Consider the following 26190-nt stretch of genomic DNA (forward strand, 5'->3'; position numbering starts at 1 on the left):
AGGCAGAGTGGGCATCAGACCCCGGTATCCTTCCTTCTCTGGGATTGGCTTTTCCACTTCTGCAGCAGGATTCTTCCATCCCTGACTGTGATGCTGCCTTCTGTAGCTGCTGCAGGCTTTTCTAGAACAGCTCAGAGCTAAGACAGCAACAAAGCAGTCATAGAGACAGCATCTCAGTCTACAGAGCCTTCCAGAGTCTGTATGCTCATAAGGCTAGCTCCTCAGAGGGACACATAGGACCTGGGTCCCAACCCTGTGAGAACACAGATCCCAGGGCTGCTGCTCCTCAGCACCAAGGACCAGCCCCCACAGCACCCTTTGCCAAGGTTTGCTAGAAATCTCAAAGGTCAGCTGGTCTTGTATTTCGAGAGCCTATTGATTTTGTCTGGGCTGGTAAAGCATCAGAAATTCTCTTACTGTTCATTTCTGTGGCTGCAATGGAAGCCATGAGGAGTCAGTTTCTGTCCCCATCCATGGGGTCTGTAAGCGAACCTTGGGGCCAGTAGAGCCATGGCGCTTGCCACATACATCTGCCCCGGACTCTACCCTTCTCCAATTTGCCTCCTGTGCTTAACAGGGGCTTTCATCTAAAAAGTCCAGCGTCCTTCCCCCAGGCTGCTGTCTGCTTCCCTCACTTTTCAGGTGAGGCCCTGAGCATGGGGGCCCCTGCCCCGTGCCTGCTCCATCTAGCCTCTCCCCACTCACATGGCTCAGAGCACACACAGCTCAGCTTCCTGCAATAAGAGGTGCTTTGGGGTAACCCAGCGGCCACCTGGCAATAGAGCTGGGCTAAGCAGGTAGAACTGGGGGAGAGAAGATAAAAGGCTGGCGCTCCAGCAGCCCTGAAGAGCATCATGGCTTTACTTACTTATTCCTGCACATGCGCGGTACACTGAGGAAGCACCAGGCTGGACAACCAGTTCTCTACAGCCTTGGACTCACTCCCATGTCTGAGGAGGGTCAGGTCTATACTCCCAGGGCCCTGGTTAGGGATTATGGGTTCAGCCTGTGTCCTGAAGCATTTCCTTGGGCCAGCTGGATGATTCTGGATGAGTCCTCACCTACCCCTCACACTCACATCTCATATGTGTTACAGCTATGCCGGAGCAGGCAGCTGCTGGAGTGCTACAGCCGGCACACGGGCCTGTTCTCTGAAAGGCAGCCCAGGCCACCAGCACAGGGCCTAGCAGAGCAAGCATTCACAGTCTGGACGATTGGGAACAGTTCCGACCCATCTTCCTCTTCAGGCTCTGAAGCAAGTCCTGCCAGGGAGAAGGGATGCACTGGGACGTGATGAACACCCTGTCACCAGGACCGTTCAAGAGAGCCTGCGTGTCTATTAATGAGAGCTCTGAAGGAAGAAGACCAGACAAAAGCCAGCACAGATGTCAGCTTCTTAAACTTTCCTCTTAAGGGCCTGGAGAGGTAGCTCTGTGGTTCAAAAGGGCAAGCCGCTCTTGAGTAGGACCCAAGTCAGATTCCCAGCACCCACACTGGATTGCTTGCAACTGCCTGAAACTCCAGGTCCAGGGATCTCTGACTCCCCCTTCTGGCCCCTGTGGGCAGTACACTCACACGCACAAACCCATACACAGACACGCTCTCCTAAACATAACTAAAAAAAAATAAATCCTTTTCAAAAAAGTCCCTTCTTGGCTCAAAACAGCAGCAGCAGCAACAACAACAATAAAAAGCCCGTGTCTGGCACCTTGAGTTCCATCAGAGCTGAGAGCTAGTGAGATTTAACTTTGCAAGTCAACCAACCACCACTGCCTCCCGGTGTGCACCTTCTCAGGGAGCTCAAAATGAAAGCTGTTTATTAGAACGACAGGTTTACTGGTGTGCGATGGGGACTGTGTGGGGCTCTTTCCCCCTGAGAAGGAGAAATCATGGAGCTGAGGAGCAAGAAGGCTTGCAGGGGCCCACATTTTAGTGGCAACTGCTATGGGACAAGTTTTATTTGGGGATTTTTCCTCCCCGTGTCAGAAGCGCAGGAGAAATGGCTCCAGTGCTCATGGCTGCTCTGCTTTAATGGCCCCGCCAGGACGCAGCGTTTGAAATTGCTCCCATTGCTTAGAGCTCAGGATTGTTGCCGGGAGCCAGGTGTTTCCAGGAGCCGGATGTTTGCAGCCTAGCTTGGGGGCTGGTGCCATGTAGCCTAGCATCCTAGACTGTGGGCAGTCGGGGGGTGGGGGGTGGGGGTCTCTGACAGGCCATGTGGTCAGGAAACCTGTCCAGAGCCAAGCAGAGCCTCAGTCTAAGAGAGTAAAAACAAGTATAGGGCCCGTCCTTGAAGAAAGGCCAGAGGAGAAGGAACAAGGCTGGGTGTGGGGCCTCAGTGGCCTTGACTGAGGACAGCCTTGCCTAGAAGCCATCCAGCATGGGCTGAGGAAGAACTTTCTGGACCTCTCGAAGTCAATGAGCAGATCTGGCTGTTACATATCTCCATCCGAAATCAGAGTCACGGAGCAGCCCTCTCTCCAAGCCCTACTGCTTTATCTCTGCCGATGACGGAATGAAGCAGGGTTGCAGAGAGACAAAAGTGCAGGCCCAGGCAGCAGGAAGAGAGTTCCCTGGAAGGCATTGATACCAGAGGCCATAAGAAACACGGACCCAGGCAGAAACCGGCCCACAGCTTCCTGGAAGTCAGGGCTCCAGAATGACATGGGAATGCACACTGTTTACCCTCTGGGCCTGACTCCCTGGTGCAGAGCCGTCTTCCTTCCCAACCCTGGGTCCCAGGTGGGAAAAGTCTCTCTCTGCTTCTTGACCTATCGGCTCGGGTGGGATCGGACCTGGGCCCCTTTTCATGAGTGCTGGGCTGTGATATCAAGCTACCGCTGATCAACTGCCAGAAGCAGGAAGTGGGGGACACAGGCATACCTGACACAGGTGTACCTCTCCCACCCCAGACTTCCTGTCTTGGGGTGCTGCACATTGGGACCTGACACAGTAGTCGGGAATCTTGGGTTCGTGACATCGTTCAGTGGCCATCCTACCAGAGTGCACATAACTCCTCAACCCTCACAAAGTCATCCAACAAGAAGCAAATTCCCAGGATCAAACAATCAGGTTCAGAAGCCTGAGAGGAAGTGGCAAAAGGCTGTCACTCAGCCACTCACACCAACAGCTTACAAGTTCAGCTTGCAGAGCCTCCTTACCAGAGAGAGGGCTCAGAGAAGGGATAGGACAGAAGGACGTGGCCGTGGGCTTCCAGAGTGGCAGCTGCTGGGCCACTCCTCTGGGCTGAACCTGGACTGACAAGTGTTGTTTGCGGAGAGAATTTATTGATGTCTGCCTTTAGAGAGAAAGGGGACAGAGAGGGACAGGGGCGTGGAGAGAGAGAGAGAGAGAGAGAGAGAGAGAGAGAGAGACTTCCTGCCTTCATTGTTTCATAACCGCCTCAGCTCAGAAACGTTCATGTCAAACAGCACATTTGGGGTGACATATTGGGGTTTTCTTCCATTCTCTCTTCCCCCCAGCCCTGAATGCACATATGAGGTCTTTAGTGAGTGTCTGTTGCCTGTGGCTGACACCGGAGTCTTTGGCCCAGCCTGAGTATCAGCTACTTGTTCACTGCATGGCCAGATCCTAACAGAGGAGGCCCAGCGTACTGCCCAGAGTGAGGACAGACAGACACCCTCCTTCCCTGTACTCCAGGCCCAGAACAGTCTCTTGTCTACAGAGGCTGCAGAGGTCCCTTATGGTGATATATTGTGTACCCTAATAAAATTTGCCTGAAGATCAGAGAACACAACAAGCCACTAGATTAGACATAGAAGCCAAGCAGTGGTGGCACACACCTTTAATCCTAGCCCTCAGGAGGCAGAGATCCATCTGGATCTCTGTGAGTTCAAAGCCACCCTGGACTACACAAGATTTACTCAGTCTAGGAGAGAAACAGAGCCAGGCAGTGGTGGCACACACCTATAATCCCAGCACTAAGGAGGAAGTAATATGGCTGGGGGGAGAAAGGTATCTAAGGCATGAGGAGGAACTAAAGGAACTAAATCCCTTTCATCTAGAAAGCCTTTTCAGGCTGAGGAGTCCTAGAGGTAAGATGTGGCAGTGGCTTGTTCCTTTGTCTCTCTGATCTTCAAGCAAATTTTATTAGAGTACACAACATATCACCACAGTCCCCAGCTACTGTGCATTGGCTGAGCTCTCAATGCAGAATAGTGTATTCGTCAGGGCCACATGCAGATTGGCGGGGGAAGTGGGGGCAGGGTCACCCCTCTCAGGAGCAACTACCTCAGCCTACTCTATGAGGCTAGGCCCAGGTTCCCTTTTGCCCACAGGGTTGGGGTCCCGGAGATTCAGTTCTCATCTCAGTCTCCATGGATGGTAAAATGCCCTTGGAGCTCTGCAAGGGTATGCCAGAGGAGTGCCTACTCTGCTCCATAGACACTCCAGACAGAGCTACTCGGGGGAGGAACCTGCTGAGACTGCAGAAAGAATGATCCATTCCCAATACAGGACAGACTGTATTGTTCTAGGCTCCATGATGGGTGGGGACCCTTAGAAATCATAGAGCAGCTGGACCATGGCACAACACAACACCTTCATTCTCTGGGAGCAGAAAGGAAGCTCGCAGTATTGCCAGCTCTCCTGGCCCCAAGCACTCTCCTCTCCAGCACACTGATGGTAGATAACAGAGCTCCTGGACAGGCTAGTAGTTTTCCATCATCACAGAGCAGATGACAGGCCTCTGGGGAGACCAGGTCAGGTTGAGAGGATCCCTCCTCAGCTCTGAGCAATGAGACTGAGGCACTTTTCCAGAACCTTCTGAGTTGGATACAGGCCAGTTTCTCCCACCATCTGCAAGCCCAGTGGGCAGGCCAATCAGGCACTGCCTCTAAGGGCCTATTGAGACTCTGATGAGGAGCCTTGGCCAGGGTACCACACTTCATAGCTGATAAAACTTTCCCACACCTACTACCACGAGGACACGCCCACTCTCCCTGTTGGTTCCCCAGAGTGCCTTCATTTACAGATGGAGACATTCAGTCATACCGAGGGGCATATGGCGGCTGTACTCTCTGCTTGTCTGCTGTGAACCCCAAAATGCTGTAAAGACTAAAATCTCTTATGCAAAAGGCCACGTAACAAAGTCAGAGATCACACAGCCCTTCAGGCCAGATGACGGCTTCTCCTGTGTGCATGCATCTACAGCATGCTCCTCTCTACACTGAACCATCCATAGCAGCTGGTTTGGATGCACCAGTGTTTGATCCATTTATCAGCCTATGAATTTGGGGGGCTCTTTCCAGGTTTTCTGTGTTATCAATAAGGCTCTTATAAACACCAAGAAGCAAAAAGCACAACAGAAAGCCCCTGAGGGTCACACATGCAGGGCACCACAAAGCCACATTCCCCATGGCTGAGCAGGCACAGAAGGCAGATGCTTCTCCAGGGCATCCATGCTGCTTCCCTCACTTAGGAACCGCCTCTGGGAGACAGCACCCCAGCTTGGCTCTGCTACCACAGAATACATGATGGCCACTCCCTCCCAAAGACATCAGGTAGGAGCAAGGAGGGGGGCCCCTGAAGGAGCCAGGAGATGGGTCCCAGCCTTAGTCCTGTGGACTCGTCCACAGTATCCGAACTTCTGCCCCTCGGTGAAGCCATCTCCATTGAGTGCTTCTGCCTCTCACTGGGGCCATCTCATGTCCCAGGTTCCTCCCCCGCCAGGGTTAGGGAGGTCGAGGGTAGGCTGTCTACTGAAGTGTCACTCCCAGGGTGTCAGCCTGCCCCTGGGACACCACCTCTCTCGCACTCACTTTTGATAAAGCCATGCCCCTCAACTCTGAGGCAGCATGATACAGAGGTATGCTATTCATTGCCCTAATTTTCAAGTCATGTAAAATCCTGTCACTCCACAATTGGGTGACCTGGGCCAATTCAGACAACCACCCTGGCTGAGCCTCCTCTTGGGAGATATATGGTATTAGTTTATAGATGACCTCAGTGAGTGGCCAGTGCCCTGGGCTCATCTCCTGCCACAGCAACCCAAAAAACCCCTGCCCCCCAACCTTGCAATATCCCCAGTCCATATCTGGAGCCCGCTCCTGCTCTGGACTGGTGACTCAGGCTTGCTTCCTGGCTGTGACAGGGACATACAGGGACAGATGAATGAACACTGGCAGAGTTAAAGAAGGCTGGGTGACACTACAGATGGGCAAAAGCTTCTACCTGCAGAGGTGTGATTGGGCAAAGGCAATACCAGGCCCCAGCTAGGCTCTGTGGTCTGAAATTATGGTCAGGGGGCCTTCAGTAAGGGCTTAAGAGTGAGCCAGATAGCCACACAGTATGCTCCCTTAGCCTCCCACAGAGTCCAACTCCACTTTTTTTTTTTTAACCTCAGAAGGCCATGTCACTATGACCCGAGGTGTCCCATCTCCCATGCCCAGGTGACTCCAATAGTGGTCAGTGTCTTCTCCCTCTGGTCATCTGCAGGGACCTGAGCTGATTGGTCTTGGTCTCCTTGTTGCTTGTGGGCTCCCAGGTGACATGATGGGACAGTTCCATGGGCACAGTGTTGAGGAACAGCAGTAAAAGGGAGAAGAATGATACACAGGCAATTTAGATGGACTTTCTAAGAACACCCCCAGCTTCCTCTGAAAACCCCAGGGTGAGATCTGGGAGGCATTGTTCCTCCTTCTTGAAACAGGGCGCTTACCCAGGGTGCACTCCTAGGAAGTAGGCTATTTCAACAAGTGATAAACTCCCATGATAGGAGGGACTTGGGTTGGGGAGCAACGTTGGCATGGAGACATCCAAGGGACCTCAGAGTCTTGGTGATGCTTGATGCTCCAAGCTGCAGTTGTCCATATGTGCAAGCACATGGGGACACCCTAGGGTGCTGGAGGCTGCCTGAGGGCAGAGCAGAAGCTTGAGGAGTGTTCCCTCTACAGGTACTAACTCCCCAGTGGTCCCAGACCTGGAGTCTGGCCTCCACGGTTCCTCTAGGTGAGTTGGAAGATGGGTAGAAGTGCCCCTGCTCGGCTTAGCTATGAGGTTCTGTTATGAACCCCAAATCTGATGGCAGTTTTGGGGCAGGCCTGGACCTCTCACGTATTCACAAACAGTGCTTCTGGCAATTATAAAGTACCTACTGGACACAGGCCCATTTGGAGCTTGGGGTGAGATGAAGTGGGGTAGGACACTAGAAACCTGGGAAGTCAATATCCCAGGCCTGACTGGGTCAGACTCAAAGCCAGGCAGAGCTGCCTGAGGACTTAGACCCAGTCAAGCTCAGGCTCTGTAACTCACAATCACCAGACAGTTGGTGACGCTAGGTCCTCACCCAAGCCTGAGGCAGGACAATGTGTTTTTCTTCTCAATGCTGTAAGAATGAAAACCAAGGCTCAGTGCAAGCCATAGTTGAACCATGTTCCATTCCTGCATTGCTGGCTCCAAGAACCCGAAGTTACACTACATGGTCAGCTATAGCAACTTCAAAACCCATCCCTATGCTGAGGGATAAAGGCGTTACCCTGCCCATCCCCCAGCCATCATCATTTGTGCCCCGGTGCTGAAGCAGACACCTGCGAACATGCTCAAACAAGATGAATGGCAGCCGCTCTTCCGCTCTCTGCAGGCACAGCCTGGAGCCCACACCGACTGGCCCTTTTCAGTTCCCCTCTGCCAAGAGGGCGAACCCACCCTTGGCTGTCCAGCTGTGGCTGTCTAGCCAGGGCCTTTATTTAGCGATACCAAAAGTGAGATAATCATTCCATTGTTTTGCCTCCTATTGAATCCTTATGGAGGCAAAAACAACGATCAATTTTGAATAACAGCTTCATTTGAACCAATTCAAAGAGGGCTGATTTTGCTTCCAATTCGATTTGCGACGGCAGCACCCAGTAGGAAACCGGTAACTGAATTATTTTTCACCACAAACATTTTGGCATTTTATATCCTGGGTGGGGTGATCTTAAAAGCTGCCTCATTATTCTGAGTCGTTTCTAAGACGACGTGCCAAACACGAAGCAGGCTGTGTTCACATTGCCATGGGTGCCGACCTGCTGCAGCTCCCACAGAAGCGCCGAGGGTCAGTCTGTGGCTTAAGTCACGGATAATGAAGCAATTGGAGTGGCATGTAGGTCTTGGGCACTGACCAGGCCTGTTGGCCTAAACTTCAATCTAAGTGTTGTTTGATACAGGAATGGGGGAGATGGGCAGACAGGGCAGCATGGGCTCTGTCCACCAAACACAACTTCATTTCTCCAAGCTTGTTTGCTCAACTCAAAACTGACAGGATGGTGTGTTGAGGGAGGCAGAGTGTTAGGGTATTCAGGGTCATGGCCAGCATCATGCCTTCCCTCCTTGGAGCTCAGTTTTCATGTCTGTTAAACAGGCATTCTTGATGGGGTGTAAGAGGCAGACACAGTGGCATGATGGGCACGGCACTCAATGAGTCCCTTATGCCCATTCTTTGTCACGGTTGTCTTTTAGGCCCTTCTCGCTATGCTCTTGGTGAAACAGGGAGACTCTGCACCAGACAGCCTGGGTGGGCATCCCTGTCCTCATGCTCAGCAAGCAGGCCAGCTCCTGTGCAGCAGCCCCGGGGAGATGCTCCTTCTTCCGGAGTTACAGTCAGTAGGAGCTGATCAAATGGGGGAGAAACCCGCCCACCGATATCTGAACAGCCGGAGGCAGCAGCCGGGCCTGCACTCCAAACGGAAAATCCCCTGCAGCATCAGAGAGGAGTGAGGCAGAGCCTGGGTCTCTCAATGCTGCAAGCTCTTCAGCCGTTTGCTGTGACAGACCTGATGTCTGCAACCAGAAGACAGGGGCAGTGGCTAGCTTAGCCTCAGAGAGCCTCTCTGGAGGTGAGGTGGGCCAGGCGGACCCAGGCAGACACATGTGCCAGGGCAGGTGTGACATAGAACTAGCACTAGTTATCAGGGGCAGAGTGATGAGCAGGAAGGGGCACCAGAAGGGACTCTTCTGAGGTGGGTTTGTCCTGGGCCATGGGAGCCAGCTTGGAAGAGTCTGAAAGCTCCTGGTGCTGGCAGCCTTGGTGCCTTGGTGACCCCAGGCTCATGTGGTTGTGGGAATGTGGAGGCCACATAGCTACATGGCCACAGTTTCAAGCATGGCTGCCGATCCTCAGTGTCCCTGACTCTGACACTTCGGGCCTGTGGTTGCTGATGGAGACTGGGCCTGGAGACCGGGCCAGTGCAGTGAACGGAGTGCTTGGGAGTTCTCTGAGGTACCTGAAAACCCTTCCTGGGAGCAGATTCTCCCCAGCTGAGGAGGTCCTGTGCTGTAGACTTCCTGGTCTCCAGCTTTTCCTGTCAACTCCACATCAATAACTGTGTGCATATCCTGTTTCTTTTTTTTTTCTCTATGGCTGCCAGGCAGCTTTGGGCCTGGTTTGTGTTCAGACCTGAGGGCAGGATGCCTTCCACCCGGCTCACTACCCAGCATTCTCTCTGCCCTGAGTGGACTGATTCCTTATCTTGACCATAATGATCCCATTGTCCCTGGGCTTTTACTGTGAGCAGCCACAAATCCTCTTGGCAGGGAAGAAATACATTTTTGGTCCCCAGGGCTCGCTTTTGGCCCAGAGTCTGCAGCTGACCCGACTGCCCAGGCTGACTTCAGAGGACTGCGCTGCACCCTGCTGGAGGCACCCTGGCCCTTTCACCTCCTGCTCTGCCTTGGTGGGAGGTGTAGGAGGTGGGGAGGGGGAACTGTGCCCTTATTAGACTGGGTGCCAAGTAGGAGAAGACCTAGTAGGAACCCACAGGTCCCTCCCAGACCCTCTTTTGGTGGTGCAGACAGGCCCCTACCACTTCCCCTTTCTGTCCCTCAGTTCCAAGGACCCACAAAATCCATGAAATCCCCACCCCACACTCATGTTCTGCCCCTGAGATACACCCAGGGATGGGTGGCAGGTGTCCCCAGCTAAGGGGAATGTATAGGCTGGCCACATGCTCTGGGGATACCATCTCCTCTACTCACTCCTTACATATGGGATTGTCACAGGTCCGTGAAGCTGGCGTTTAACTGGACAAAAGGTCACAGCGGCCCAACCAGACTCAAGGCAGGCCTGCAGGCACCGTGTGTTTTGAAACAACACTGGGCTGGACTATTTGAGCCCAACCCATAGATTTGATATAAAAATACAGCCACTGCCAGCGCTCCAGGAAGGGCGGGCGGCCTTCTCGCCATCAGGTGCTACAGCAACGTGCCTCCCATCCTCCGCCCCCACCCTGGGGGGCTTCAGAGATCCGAGCTGCTTCTGTTAAGTATCAGCAATCCCGAGTTCTTTTGGATTCCGTCCTGAGCTGTAAGGGGATATCCGGATTATCTTTTCCCTCTCCACCGACTGAGCGTCTGCATCCGGGTTAAGTATACTCACATGTGTCCATGTGTGCCGCAGGCTGGGGCAGGCAGAGTGACCTGAGCACCCTATACTTAGGGCAGCACCCTGCATTCAGGGCCTGCCCTCCTCCACCTTGCTGGGGTGACTTTAGTTCATCTTGCCCGAACTCTTCTGGAGGCTGTACAACCTCTATTGTTAGGTCGGAGTCACGTCTGTGTCAACCATGGAGCTGGATTTAGGGCTCAGAATCTGGGCTCTCTGCAGCTGGGCCTTTCAGAGTAGTTTCTGCTTCTCTCTCCCACTACCTTAGGGACCTGGACTACAGTCACCTCTAAGCCTCAGTCTCCTCAACCACAGACAGAGTCCGACAACTTTGACTTTGTAAAAGAAACCTGGAAATAGAGGAAGCCAGTTAACACCAGGACCATAGAGACCACGGCTACCACAGGAGTAGATAGAGCTGTTGGCCCACAGCTCACAGGGGTCCTCCTCCATACACTAGGGCTGCATGTGGGAACCTTTAGGGCCCACAGCATCCCAGGGAGATGTGAGCACCCCACCTCACCCTCAAAAGATGTGAGACACAAGCAAGGTAGCATGTCCCTGCAGAGGGCTTGTCTGTTTAACCAGCAGCTTAGCTGCCTCCCCAGGCATCGACCCTGAGACCATGAACAACTACCCCACTGTGTGGGGTGCAAGCCAGAGCCTAGAGCATCATTCCTGGGCTCAGGAAATGAAAAAGTGTAGGGTTTGTTGACAGCCTCGGCAGAGCTCTGGAGATGTTCACAGAGCGAATCCCCAGGATGCCTGGCTCTGGGCTGACATGGCCCCTACTGTACCCAAGGCCCTTGGAACTCACAGATGATCAGGCCACCCCAGTCTGCATAACAGGACAGCTCTGGCTGCTGGGTCAACACATTGGCAGAACTTAGCCTTCCAGGGACCCAAAACTCCCCCCCTCCACACCTTCAACCTGGCACCCAGACTTTTTTTTTCCAGCCTCCTGTTATGTCTCTCCTCTCCTACCCACAATCCCAGGATTTAGTTTCCTAAAACACAATTGCCCTTTCCTACAGCTAGTTCCTGCCTGGGCCCCTTCCTCCTCAGTGGGAATCCATTCCCCACAACCTAAGGGTTGGTGAAGACCTGCCTGGAAATCTTTATTTTATGGTCAAATTTTGAGCCAGGGAACCCAAACCCTGCCTGGGTCTTATGGTTAGCTGTGTGATCCCAGACAAGTTTATTAACCTCTCTGAGCTTCATGAAATGTGCCTGTAGCAATATTCACAGAATCCAAAAATGCTACTCTGCTTAAGACAAAAGTGTCTTGGGTTGGATTTGGGGTAACTGAGTGCAGGGGGATGGGACTGCCTCCCCATCTCATCAAGAATCTAGGTTCTATTCTTGGGTGCTCTGAGATGCGGGTTCTATAGTAGCAATTCTGAGGCCCTGGGCCCAGGAGGCCTTCCTAGAAGCATATAGGAGAATCCCTGGGCACAATCCTCTCCCTAGTGGGATCAACTATGCTCTTTCCCTCTATCACCCCGAGGCCCCTAACTGTGAATTTGGACCAGAGTGGCACCTTACAAACTAGTTCTCTCTTCACAGGGCCAGAGAGAACTGAGGTCTCCCTGATCCACCTTAGGTCCCCGATTCCATTCCTCTCACCACTCCAGGCTCAGTTTCCCCACTTGGGTCTAAGCCCAGAACACAATAAGTGTGTCACCACATGAAGTGATGGCCTGACACTGTGAGATACGGTGAGGATCCACAGTGGATGAAGAGGCCATGCAGCTGTGTGTGTGCGTGTATGGATGTACACATGCACCCGAAAGCTCTTTTCCCAAGAGACAGCTTTGGCAGTTTGGGCCAGGAAGGACCTGCTCTGGTGTCTGACTCCAGCAGGGACTTGGGGAGGACAGGACTGATGGGGGTGGGGGACACAGGAGAGATACAGGCTAGGCAGTCACAGCAGGGATCCTGGCAAGAGCCCTGGAGCCTACCCAACTGGAGTGAGTTGGATCACAGGTGTAGAGGCAACTCTCCCACCCCAGGTCCAGGTCCTAACAACCTTCCTCCCAACCTACCCTGGGGGTTGCCAGGACTTGCCACATGGGGCTAACTAGAGCTCATGGAGTCTTGGCTTGGAGACAAGAAGGCTCTCAAAAGTATTTTATGCTGGGGACTGAGGGTTGAGCAAAAGGCAAGAGTGGGTGGCACTGAGGAGAAGTCCTTGGGGGTCTCTAGCCCCTCCCCTGCTCAACAGGTTCCCTTGGATCTGGGTCACAATGACCTTGGCTCTGATTCAGAAGCAATACTTGGGGACTGTCCAGCTTACCCCTACCGTCCAGCAACCAGGCAAAGGCATCTGGCCACAACTCCAACCCCATGGGTGGGGGGAGACTTCTTGGGACAGGTCTCACCCCATCTTGCCCACTTAAAGAGGCAACTCAGAGTATACTGGATGCCAGAACTACACAGAGCTCCTAGCGCAACACCTGGGCAGAGCAAGGGGGTGGGGGTGAGGTATGGCGGTAGGGTGGGGTGGGGAGGATACTTCCCAGCATCTAAACTTGGAATCAGCTTGAGGCCCTCCATTCCTTTGCCTCTTAGCCACTTACAGAAAAGAATTTTGAGTATGCCACTTTGCATATACCCCAAACATTTAACTATTTAAAGAGATACTTCCCTTCCTCACGAGAGAGAGGCAGGCAGGACTTGAGTATGTGCCTGTGTGGGACACTCAGGGGACAGTCTGGAGAGTTCCCTCACACCCTAGCTTAAAGACTGACCAGTGCACCTGATACTTAGATTACAAAGGTTTATTTAGAAAATGGTTTGGTTGTTTTGGCTGTCATTGTTTTTGGCAAACAAATACTCTCAGTAATCAGAGATTGTCTGCACCCTCTCCTCCCCGAGACAGACGCTTTTTAGGTCATAGGAAGTCAGTCCTTGCTCACAAGGAACACTGAGTGTTTGGGGTTGGGGTTGGGGGTCCTTTCTTGCTGCAGTTGTCTGCCCCCTAAAGCCCTAAAACCACAGCCACACTCCACAGAAGCTCTCTCAGGAACTGGATCCACAACCTAGCCACAGCCACTCGCTGAGATGGGAAGGCAAAGGGGTCTCCCTTTCTCCTCCCCACTCCCTGAGGCCCAGTTGTCTCTCGCCCAGCTCCTGCTGGCCACATTCCACAAAGGGCTCTGAATTCCAGGCCACTCCTGGAACTCTGGAGAGGCCACCCCTGGCCACCCCTGATTGGTCCCTCTGCCTGCCCGAGTTCGGAGCTGTCTGGGAGGTCAGTGCCAGGCGGCCTGAGGGTCACTGCCTGAAGCCCCTTCTCCTCCGGCGAAAGAGAATGTGCTTGAAAGAGCGCCTGAAGTCCTGATTGAAGACCGTGTAGATGACCGGGTTGAGCGAACTGTTGCAGTAGCCGATCCAGAAGAAAAACTTAAAGAGCGGTTCAGGCAACTGGCAGGCCTCGCGGCAGATGCCATACAGGCTGTAGCTGAAGAAGAAAGGGAACCAGCAAAGTACGAACACGCCCATGACCACCGCCAACACGAAGGTGAAGCGCTTCTCGCGCGCCTGGGCCACCTTGCGGCGACACACGCTGCTGCGCGCCCGGCGCCGGCGCGACAGAAAGAACTCGACGGAGCGCGAGCTTGCCCGCGACAAGCGCCCGCCGGGACCTGGGGACCGAGAAGCCGCCCGAGCGCCCTGCTCGGCCGCCAGCCCCGGTCCCGGTCCGTCTGGACTGCCCATGTCCCCCTCGGCGCCCTCTCTCCGCCGTCCTCCTCTGCGCAGCGCTCCCCGGCGCCTCCGCCTCTCTGCCGCGCTGCTCTCATCTGGCTCCACATCGGGGCGCGGGGGCGCGCAATGCCCGTTCTCCCCCGCCGCCTTGCCCAGCCCATTCTCTGTGGTCGGGGATGCGCCGTCGGGGCCGGCGGGGGTACGTTTCTCGCTGAGCGTACGCGTGCGCAGCTTGGCCACGCGGTAGATGCGTGCATAGACCAGGCCCATAATGAGGCAGGGCGCGAAGAAGGAGCCTATGCAGGAGGACAAGATGTACCAAGTCTCATCGTTGAGGCCGCACTGCGGGTAGGCGGCGCCGTCGGGCCGGCGGTAGAACGAGACGAGAGGCGGGAAGGAGATGACAGCCGAGATGAGCCACACAGCCACGATGGTGGCCTTGACACGGCGCGGCGTGCGCTTCAGATTGTACTCTACCGCCTGCGTCACCGACCAGTAGCGGTCCAGGCTTATGGCACATAAGTGAACGATGGACGAGGTGCAGAAGAGCACGTCCAGTGCCAGGTACACACCACACCACACTTGCCCGAAGTACCAGTAGGCCATGAGCTCATTGGCCAGCGAAAAGGGCATGACCAGTGTGGCCACCAAGATGTCAGCTGAGGCCAGAGACACCAGGAAGAGGTTCTGCGGGGCGCGCAGCGCTCGGCTAGTCAGCACAGCGATCACCACGAGCACATTGCCCACCACGGTGAAAACGATAAGGAAACCCACCACGGCTGCCAGCCCCGCCACGGCACCTGCGGAGTACTGGCCCGGTGGCGGCCCCCAGTCAGTCCCCGAGACGTTGGCACCCCCGCCGCTACCCCAGTCACCCGCGTCGCTCCCGTTGGGGCCCTCAGCCGCCGCCACCGCCAGCGCCGCGGCCAGCGCCGGGGACGCCATGGTCCTCCCGCGAGCTACGCGGTCCTGCCAGGAGCCGGGGCGCAGTCGCGGCAGCTCGGGCGCCCCCCAGCCAGGGTCGGCGTCCACATCGCCGCCTGCTCCTCCGGCGTGCCTGCTGGGGGCCGCGAAGCCCCGCAGCCGGCCCTCGGCCGTGGTGGCCCGGCGGGCGGGCGGCGCGCTGGAGAGCGTGGCTGCCGGGCTCCCCGCAGCTGCCGCGCGCGTAAGTGCAGAGCTGGAGGTGCCCGGAGAGCGCGGCGACGCGGCGGTGGGGGGAAGGGGGGTAGGTCCCAGGTCCTCGCGCGGCCCCGCCCTCGGCCTGGGTTCAGTGGGAGCGCCGGGGCCGCCAGCCCACGGAGATGCAGTGTCCAAGCTGGCGCACGCTAGCGGCTCCACGGTCCGGGTACCCGACTGGGCTGCAGGCTGCAGGCTGCAGGCGGCAGCACGGACGATCTGCTTTCCATCCTCCTGGCTGGGGCTAGGCGAACCAGGGCGCGGGCTGCCGCTCTTCCGGGCCCCCGCGCCCAACCTCCGACTGCAACTTTACTTTGCCGGGCTGGGCGCCTACACCCGCTGTCCTCTTGCTGTTCTAGGTGCGGGCGCCCCCCGTGGTCCGCGTTCGGCCGTGCGGGCGCCGCCTCGCCCTCCCCGCTCGCCGGTGCAGCGTCTTCGCAGCCGCCGCGGTGCGCTTGGCGCAAGTGCCGCCGCCCGGGCTCAGCTTCCAACTTGAGTCCAGTTGCGCAGCGGGGAGGGCGCAACGGGGCGGGGCGGGGCGCCCCGCAGGCCCGAGCCACCGGCCCGGGGGGAGCGGGCCCGCAGCCGGAGCCCGCGGCCGCCTGGGCGAACCTGCCGGCGGCGCCGGGGAGGAGCCCGAGGCGGCGGCGCAGGGCGCGCACTCGGCGAGGGCGCCCCCTCCAGGGCTGACTGCAGCTTGCGGGGCCGGGCTGAGCGCGGGCTGGCCTGAGCGGTGAGTTCTAGAAACCTGCTCTTTCTAAGACCGTAGCCTCCACCTCAGTGGGTTACAAGCGATGGAGCGCGCGGGCGCGCACACCCGCTTGCAACAAGGGGCTGGCTCGGGGTCCGCGGCCTGATTGGAGGGCGAGCCTGTAGCAGCGTGGCAGAGAACGCGGCACTGCCTATGCGCATCGTTCCTGTAGAGCTTGGGGTCCCTGCTCCCCTGCTGAGCCACCTCCTCAGTCGGCCTCAGTTCCCTCCTCTGCGCACCTCCCAGCGCTGCGGGATCGTGAATCATAACCCCGGTGCCAGTGGAGGCCCGGATCAGGCTCCCAAGCTCTATACCAATGTTGGCAATTGTTGAAGTTTAATCTTTATGCTGTGCGACCCTGCTTTTCAAAGCTGGAGGGGACACTCAAGATCAATGCCTTTGACAAACTCCAGACTGACCTGCCATATGCTGGGCGATTTTGTGGGAGTGGGTTCAAGGGAGAGCGAGCAAATGTTGGGGAGATCTCGTGTGTCCATATCACAGAGGTCCTGTCACCTGTGACCTGAGTTGAGTGCTAGACACTGGTCTATGCCCCCAGGCAGCCCCAGGTCTATGGAGACAGAGCTCTAGGGAGGAGGTGGACAAGGGAATAAACTGGAGTTCTTAGACTTAACATTTCCGGTCTAGGACTGAAGGGGGACCATTCTCCCCATCAAGGCTGGCCAGGACCTCTTCCTACACAGTCAGATGGACGGGAAAAGGAGGAGAGCTACCAACACACTAGCAGAGGGGCTCTGGTGCCCAGAAAGTCATCTCGAGGACCTTGGAGCAATGACCTATGGTGCCTGGACTTGTGCCTGCCCTGGTGGCTGCTTCCCCCTGAGCTCAACAGGGGAGCTTTTGTCTCTGGTCTGCAGTCCTTGAAGGCAGTGCAGCTTCCCGGGGAGCCCTGCAGCTCCAGGGGACCCACAGGGCCTTCCCTCAGGGCAGGGGTGCCCAACTAGGATCAGGCAGAAGTCAAACAGTTCAGAACATGGGCCTGTCTGTCCTGAGTCCTGTGCCCATGCAGGGAATGGTTCCTGATGCCCATCCTGGGCACTTTCTCGCTCAGGAGTAACTAAGTGCCCTGTGCTTTCATCTGTGAATGTGATCTGGGAGGAAGAGCCACCATGGTTACTAAAAAGGTCCTTCTCATCCTGAGGCCCTAACAGGGGCCACTGATCAGAAGAACTTCAGCTGGTTTATGCGGAAGCCTCCATACCTCCACCCCATCATCAGCACACTTGAGTGAGAGGAGACCTGGCCTGTGTTCACTCATGTCTGGCTAGGAAAGCTTCTGGGAGGAGGTGACAGCATGTATCACCTTTGCAGTATGGAGGGGTTATTAGGAAGAGGCCTTGTGGGCCATGCTCCCCAGAGACTGAGGTAGTCCCTGGTGTGTGGCTGCTGCCTAGGACAGAGTACTCCTTAGGGATGTGGGTGCTTCTTCTGGTGGGATGCTTCATGGGTGAAAATGCTCCCTGGAGTGGCTGACTTGGTCCTGGAGATGGGGGGGGGGCAAAGGAAGATGATGGTGAGAAGGGTAAGTGGGCACTGGTCAGATACAAGTGTTGGAGAGATGGCTTCTCCCCCTGCAGGCAGCACTGTGGACCTCCCGGATCAGAGAGGAGCCCTCTTGTGAGAAACGGGGGGGGGGGGGGGGGGGACGGGGACACAACAGGTAGTCTATCCCAGGCCCTGACTGTGCACAACCTCATGCTTACAAGTGGTGGCTGTCTAGACACAAGACATACAAAGACAAAGGGATCTGCCTTGGGAACGGTGTGCAGGGTCAGCCGGGCAAGGGCATCTGGAAGGCTTGCCAGTGAGTGACCTGGGTCCTTGGGGATGGTAGCTGCAAGCTGTAGGAATGCTGGCCGCACCTCCACTCTGGGGTCAGCAGCCAGAGGTGAGGGCTCTTAGCCCTTGGGTTGGGAACCCTGGGCTGCATTTGGGGCAGGTGTTGAGGCGTGTGGGACGGAAGGGACTTATAAAGAGGCTGTACAAGCCCCTTTGCCCAGAGACAGCCAATTAGGCCTGACAGTCTCTGTCTGGTTGTTCTGTGGCAGGCAAGCTGTGTGCGCCCCCAAAGACTGTGTTCAGGAGCAGCTGGTGGCAGGCCACACTGGCAGCAGTGGGTGTGTCTGTACCACTATGTGGAGGCATGCTGGGAAGGTCCTGGCGCATTTCAGAAGGAAAGCCAGATGAAGCGAAGCTTCCTGGGTATTCAGTGACACATGGATGCGTGATGCCTAGAATGGTGGGGTTGGTCCAGCCAGGGCCACATAGTGCCTGGGCGTTGGGTCCTGGACCTTCAGTTCCATGCCAAGTCTCTGCAGAGGGATTTGGCTGTCTGTCTCTGGTGAACCCTGGGTGCAGTGAACAGGCTGCAGATCAGCCTGGCAGGTGCTGATGGGAGCTGGTCTCCTTGGATTACTCTGCTGCTCTCATAGGTATACATGAACACATACATACACCACTCCCCCATGGATTCATGCACACCCATATTCATGTACACACACCCACATAAGTATATTTACTCAAGTATGTACACATATACCCATTACCTATAGACATGGATGTCCATGAAGATGCACTTACATTTACATGTGTGTATACATGTGCACCTGTGCATACATGCATGCATGCTTACACACCACTTGCATGTGCATAGCCATACATTTACACCGTGTGTGTAAATACATACCTTTATATTCTTTACAGTGTACCTGTGTATTTACTCTCACACACGTGTGTCTCTGCACCTGTAAGTACCAGTCAAAGGCATGTATGCACACACATATGTGCATGTGTACCTACATGAGTATGCACATATTCATACACAATGCATGCACACAGCCACACATAAGCATGCATGCACACAAATATGTCGATGCTGTGTGTGCAACCATTCACACCTTGATTCTGAAGAGAGTGGAGTCATCAGATATGAATTTAAGCTCCTGATTATGGCTTTCTTTGCTGCTTGGCAGCTGAGTGACCCTCCCCATTCCCAGGCCTCAGTTTCCCTGTCTGGAATGAACACATTGCACTACTGCCGCTCAGATCTGTGCTGGCTCTCAGATACTCCCTCTCCCTGAGGGAGAGTCTCCGCCGACCTGCCCATCTTTGTCTTTGGTTGGTGCCTGTGGGCACTGAGGAGAGCCAGGGTCGGGGAGAGACCTCGCTTCACTTAGCTCCGACTGGTGACAGAGTCATGGAAACAGCTGTGTCTCTTGTCTCAAGAGCGAGAGGACGTGTTTTTCTTTGGAGTGGAGCTGAGGATTTTTTTTCCCCTCTATGTTTATGTGCAGTTTCAGTTTTAAAGATGAGCCAGGGGAAGCTGGAGTTTGCTTCCCTCTCTGCCTCTCCCTGAAGAATTCCAGAGACCAATCTGTCTTGTCAGAACATGGCAGGGATCCGGCAGCCGGGCCGGCTCCTGGCGCCCCAGCCTGCAGACTGAATCCATTGCATATTGATCATTGATTTGGCAAAGTCGAGTTCCAACAGAGCTGGCGCAGCCCTCTTGAGGGAGAAGTGCTTGCTGGACTGGCTGGGATTGGCATGGGATGTAATGGAAAACAGAGGGTCAGTGTCTCTCTCTCTCTGCGTACCCACTGTGTGCCTTGGCATTGGTCAGCTAGGGTTCAAGCTCCGGCCTGCTTCTGCATCCCTGGCTGCTTGCAGCCTCGCTGCCTCCAGCCTGCCATTCTGGCAGCTTGGACCCCATATCAGTGTTGAGAGTCCCAGATGTTCCCACTGCTGCCCCAGTGGCCTGAGCTGGTGTTTGAGGGCCTCAGCCCCCAGTCTCCACATCTATTAAGTCCCTCACTGGGTCTGCAGACACAACCTAGCATTGTCTGTGTGCAGCCCTGCAGGTACACAGATGATCAGATCAAGGGTTCTTGTTCCCCGATCCCGCTCCTCCAGCCTTGGCCTTTAGAAACTGCTGACGCAGAGCCTGGAGCCTGGACTGCGTGGCCAATTGGCTTCAGAACATGACCTCAAGAAACCACCTTTCTTTCATTGGCTGCCCAGGCTGCCCAGAAGGTCTGTTAAACCCTGGTCCAAGGCTGTAGGGTCCAAGCTGGCCAGTAAGACCTCCTTGTCAGTGAAAAATGGAGAGGAAGGCCTGCTGCTACCCTTCCTGGTTGGTCACGCATGTATGAGGATGTGATGCCAAGAGACGCAGCAGCTGTCTGTCCTGTGACCAAGAGAAGATGAGGACAAGGATGAACGTCATAGAAGAAACAGTCTGTGCCCCTAATGCCACTCTTTTGGAGCTGCCCTGAACCACCCTGGAGCCACCCTTGACCAGGCTTCCTGCTGTTGAGGCGCAAACTAAATAAGCTCTTCCCACTGTACATCCAAAGCTGCCCGTGGTCAAGTCCCCAGGACCTGTGACTCTGGCACCGCGTGCCTAACGTACCTTTTATGTCTGTGTGAGTCAAGGATCTCACAACACAGAGTGTCCTGGAGTATGCCTGTGGGTCCCCTGTGAACATAGGTGTCTTCGAGTGAATGAGAGGGGCAGGCAAGTCATGGGAAGTCGGGTGACAGAAACAAGCCAGGGCTGACAGAGGAGGTTCAGGCCAAAAGGGATGGGCTGAAACAGCCACGGGAAGTGGGAGAGCCCAGGAAACAGATTCTCCAGCACAACCTCCAGGAGAAGCCAGCCCTGTGGACACAGTTCAGGCTTCTGACATCTAAAAGTGTAGGGAAAAATGTGTGTAGGTATGTGCATATGTGTACACATACGTGCGTATACATATACACATGCATATATGCATATTTGTGTGTGTGCATGTGCACTTGTATGTGGATGCATTATGTACAGGCGTGAATGCATCAATATGCATATGTGTGCATGCATGTGCTCTTGTACACATGTGTGTACACGTGTGGTTAGAATCGATTACATTGGATACTCTGCGGCAGCAGCGGGAAATGAAGAGTCGCAGTAGGCAGGACAGGGACTTATCCACTGTCCATTCTGGACACAGACTTAGCTCTGGTACTGCCTTAACTGCTGGGCCATCTGCCCTCGTGAGCCTCGGGTTTCCACCTGTGAGCTCTTTCTTTGTGTCATCCAGCCTGTTTAAGAGCTTGACTTCGGTATTTTTTAAAAAAAAATTAATAAAAAAGAACTAATATTTACAATTCCTGACACTTTTCATACTCTTAATAAACCATAGTTGATATTTATCACTGTCACCATCACTACCACTGTTACCACCACATCATTACCATCACCACCATCACACCACCATCACCACCACCACCTTCACCACCACCACCACCATCACCACCACACCACCACCATCACCACTACCATGACCACCACCTCCACCATCACCTCACCACCATCACCACCACCACCCCACCACCACCACACCACCATCACCACTACCACCACCTCCACCACCATCACCACTACCACCACCACCACCTCCACCATCACCTCACCACCATCACCACCACCACCCCACCACCACCACACCACCACACCACCATCACCACCACCACCACCACCATCACCACCACCACCACCACCTTCACCACCACCACCACCACCCCACCACCACCACACCACCACACCACCATCACCACCACCACCACCACCATCACCACCACCACCCCACCACCACCATCACCATCACCACCATCACCACCATCACCACCACTACCTTCACCACCACCACCACCACCATCACCACCACCACCACCACCACCTCCACCACCACCACACCACCATCACCACCACCCCACCACCACCACCATCACCACCACCACCACCACCACCTCCACCACCACCACCATCACCACCATCACCATCACCACCACCACCACCATCACCACCACCACCTTCACCACCACCACCACCATGACCACCACACCACCACCACCACCTTCACCACCACCACCACACCACCATCACCACTACCACCACCACCACCTTCACCACCACCACCACCACCACCACCACCATCACCACCACCACCTCCACCACCACCACCACCACCACCACCACCACCATCACCACCACCACCACCACCATCACCACCACCACCATCACCACCACCACCACCACCATCACCACTACCACCATCACCACCACAACCTCCACCACCACCTCCACCACCACCACCACCATCACCACCAACACCTCCACCACCACTACCTTCACCACCACCACCATCACCACCACCACCATCACCACCACCACCACCATCACCACCACAACCTCCACCACCACCATCACCACCACCACCACCATCACCACTACCACCATCACCACCACCATCATCACCACCACCACCACCATCACCACCACCACCATCACCACCACCACCATCACCACCACCACCATCACCACCGCCACCACCACACCACCATCACCACCACCACCACCACCATCACCACTACCACCATCACCACCACCATCATCACCACCACCACCACCATCACCTCCACCACCATCACCACCACCACCATCACCACCGCCACCACCACACCACCACCACCACCATCACTATTTCACTGAGTCTGGTCCTGGATGATGTTGGGTCTCCTTTTCAGTGTTCCTCAGGGTTCCTTGGTCTCTACCTGCTTGCAGGAGACAGGGAACTCAACATTCTGGGAACTGCCCACTTGGGAGTCTCAGGATAGCCCTGCTAATTTTCAACACTGAGCACAATTTCTATGCTTAAAGTCTCTTACACGTGGTTACAGGAGCCCAAGAGGTAGCTCAGCTGGGACTAGAGGGGCTGTCTAAGGGGAGGACCCCAGTTCTGGCCTCCTTAGCTGAACAAGATCTTGGCAGCCCTCCAATAATTCTGTGTATTACCGCACCTCACCACAACCAGGCTGCCAGAGGCCTGGCCCCACAGGATGCACCCATGAGGTGGAGCCTCTTGATCCCCCCTCCCACCTGCCAGGTTTATCTCCTTGGGACTGTGCAGACACCTGACAGGCAAGGGGAAACCTCTGGTTCACATTCATATCACTGTTACCCAAGAGTTAGAGGCTGTTCACGTCCCCTCTTTGCGGATATGTGGATGGTTAGTTTTAATGGATGCAACTCAGAATCACCCGGAAAGAATGTCTTAGTAAGGAGCTATCCAGATCTGTTTGACCCATGGGCATATCCTTGGGGGATTATCTTGGTTGTTAATTGATGTAGGAAGACTCAGCCCACTGTGAGTGGCACCATTTCCTAGGCGGTGGGTCTTGAACAATATGAGAGGAGAAAGCTAGCTGAGGGCGAGCAAGCAAAGATAAATTTATTCTCTCTCTGCTGCAGGTGTGATGGGATTAGCAGCTTGAGCCCCTGCCTTGGCCTACTGCGGTGATGGACTGTAATCTAGGATTGTAAGCCAGTAAATTCTTCCTCTTCTGTGTTGCTTTTTGCCAGGGTGTTTAATGAAAGCGGGGCAAAGTATTCGGAGGCGGATGTACTTCCCTGGTTACAGAGAAGCACTCAGGTGGCAGGGGGCTCGGCTGCTGCCCCCCAAATGAACACTAGTAGATACCGCCATGGTGCCTCCCCACTTCCACAGAGACTACTGTGGGGACCCTCGTTTGGTGCCAAGGGCTTCTGTCTTCAGAATGGCCTCCCCACGTCTCTCATTGTTGGGAGCTGCTGCTTTCCTGTGCTCCCTTTAGGATGGCTGCCCCGGCGCTGCATCGCCCTCTGCGTGGCACCAGTGCAGCAAGGACATGAAGGAATCCCACACTGAGAGTGAGCGTTCATTCATAGCAAAGACACCCAAGGCCCAGAGAGCACTGAGCCCAACCTCACCCATGCCTCTTCCCATTTGCTGCCACCAAGAATGTGCAGAGTTCCAGAGGGGCTGCAGAGTGGTCTTGATCCCCAGCCCCAGCGGTGTCACAGGTGACTAAAGACAAGGAGGTCACCTATTCTTACATCCATTTGGCACATGAGTTGGACACAAGAGTGGTGAGTGTTGTGTGTATAACACAATGTGGGATCACTGTATCTCTCGGCCCACCCTCATCGTGCGGAACTCGGATGCCTTGCATCTCGGCTGCCGCCCCCACCCCCAAACCTGTTCCCAGCAGGCATGTTCATTAAGCTGAAGTGACTCCCTGACAGTTTATGAGACTGACCGTGTCTGTGGCAGACAAGGGCTGCAGAGCGAGAGGAGCGCAGAGAGGCTCTTGTTTGGTTTGGCTGTGGGTTTTTAAAAGTGGAAAATGCCAGAGTTCTTAACGTGTTCAGAAAAACAAGCTGAGAAGGCTCATGTTCGCTCTGACCCTGGAAGCTGCCTCTGGTGTTTTGCTAATGTGTGGAGCCTCCAGCCACTGCCCCACCTGGCCTGACCATCCACAGGGGCAAGGGGGGGGCTACCTCACTGGTCTGTCCACCTCATAGAGACCACCCAGGGGCCTCTGGCCCTGGACAGCTCAGCAAAATTGACTGTTTCTTCTCATGTTTTCCCTTCCCAGAAACCTCAGGAAGAAAGCATGGCCCATGTGTGTGCAAACTTCTACTGGAGATGTGTCCTGGGCAGGAAGGAGACTGGGCTCCGGTTTAGAGCCGAGCATTGGATATAACTGGAAATAAATTTAGCTGGTTTACTTGAGTAAGAGTCCCTAACTCTTCAACAAGACAGAAGCTTCTTTTTCTCCTGTGCACCAAAGTCTGCACAGGGCTGGCCCAAGGACCTTAGCCCTGCAGGACAGCAAAACAGCAGCCTCACGTGGAGACCTTAGGTAGCCACCCCAGCTCTGATTATGGCATTGTGTCCATGTTCCCAAAGGGAGGCAGGAGGCTACAGTCCTCCGTCCACAGAACGACTTCACCTAGAAGTTGCCCATTGTCTTGACCCTAACATCCTATTGGTCAGAACTTAGTGATGTAGCCACACCTACTGCAAGGAAAGCTGGGAAGTAGATCTTTTCATGGCAGCTATAGTCCAAGATCAGTGTTCTGTCACTCCAAAGCAAAGCATTTTAGTGTCCTTGGCACTTGGGGCTAGAAACCCATTTTTGGATTGGGGTTGTCTGTCCCACAGGTTATTAAATGGCTCCTTGACCAAAACATGGGTGTGTCCCATGAGAAGGGAACAGCTTCCTCTGAGCAAATCTTGCCACTTTAGCTAGGAGACAGAGAGAGAGAGAGAGAGAGAGAGAGAGAGAGAGAGAGAGAGAGAGAGAGATTGAGAGAGAGATCCTCATATCCTTGCATGTGTTTTGGAAAGCAGGGTCTTTTCAGATGTGATCAAGTTGAAGGTCACGTTGGATCAGGGTGACCCTCATTCCATGTGACTAGTGTCCTTACTAGGTAAAAGGAGGGAGACACAGGCGAGGGGCCACATGGGGAAAGGGGACGTGGAATGACCGACTCCAGTCCAAGAACATCTGGTCATTGAGAGCCTGGAGAGTCCAAAGGGGTTCCTAGAGCCTACGGGGAGTGAGACCCTGCATACACCTTGGCTTCAGACTTCTGGCGACTGTGGGGGACTTTCTGTGCTCAAGTGCACACACGCACGGCCCAGCCGTCTCTGGTGGACATAGCCATTCCCTTGATGAACAGAACCAGTGTTCCAGGAGTGCTGTGCTGTATGACAGGCACGGAGGACCCAGAAGTAGCAGTACGCAGAGCATCCCCCTGAAGTCGGCAGACATGGAGCAGTGACAGTCAGAGCCTGCAGAGCCCCAGAGCTTCTGCTTAGAAAAGGCCTGGAGTTGCAGGGAAGGCTAGAGCAGAGCAGGGTCACTGTCGGGTGCTGACGACAGAAAGTACCACCAGGTTTGGACCCAGACTGGTCAACAATGGACGCCTCCCTTGTCCCCACCCAAGCCCAGAACCCCAGATCTTACCAGACTGGAGATTTGGTGACCTTTGCTACTTTGCCATATCCTGAGAGACTGTTGATTCCGCTGACAAATGAGTAGGCTGGTTCTAATGTCTCCTAAGGCCCTCTGGGCTTGGGAAGTGCTAACTAGCAAGTCTTTAGATGAGCTTGAATTATGTGGCATTGTTATGCAGGAACACAGCCGCACAAAGATACCTTGGGGAGGGAACAAAGGCTGAAACAGACATGTCAGCTGCTGGGATTATACTTAGAGAAACTATTTAAAGACCAAAGCCCCTCTCGCCGCCATGCCCTGAGAGTAGTGTTTGACTTGAACAAAGGTTTGTATCGACAAG

General features: G+C 54.9%; 1 protein-coding gene and 1 long non-coding RNA gene across 2 annotated transcripts; one reads left to right on the forward strand and one right to left on the reverse strand.

Moving 5' to 3' along the window:
* Positions 1-13143: 13143 nt before the first annotated feature.
* Adra2c (adrenoceptor alpha 2C) lies at positions 13144-15148 on the reverse strand. The gene has a single exon (XM_052736135.1). It carries the CDS (start codon positions 15029-15031, stop codon positions 13655-13657), a length of 1377 nt encoding a protein of 458 aa, XP_052592095.1. The 5' UTR covers positions 15032-15148; the 3' UTR covers positions 13144-13654.
* Positions 15149-17687: 2539 nt separating this feature from the next.
* On the forward strand, positions 17688-24619 carry LOC128109071 (uncharacterized). Its single transcript, XR_008217646.1, has 3 exons — positions 17688-20455; positions 23317-23973; positions 24483-24619. It is a non-coding gene; the product is annotated as an uncharacterized LOC128109071 (long non-coding RNA).
* The last annotated feature ends 1571 nt before the right edge of the window (positions 24620-26190 follow it).

This window comes from Peromyscus californicus, unplaced genomic scaffold (assembly GCF_007827085.1).
Source record: "Peromyscus californicus insignis strain IS unplaced genomic scaffold, ASM782708v3 Scaffold_13__1_contigs__length_99412109, whole genome shotgun sequence".
NCBI classification, from domain to species: Eukaryota; Metazoa; Chordata; class Mammalia; order Rodentia; family Cricetidae; genus Peromyscus; species Peromyscus californicus.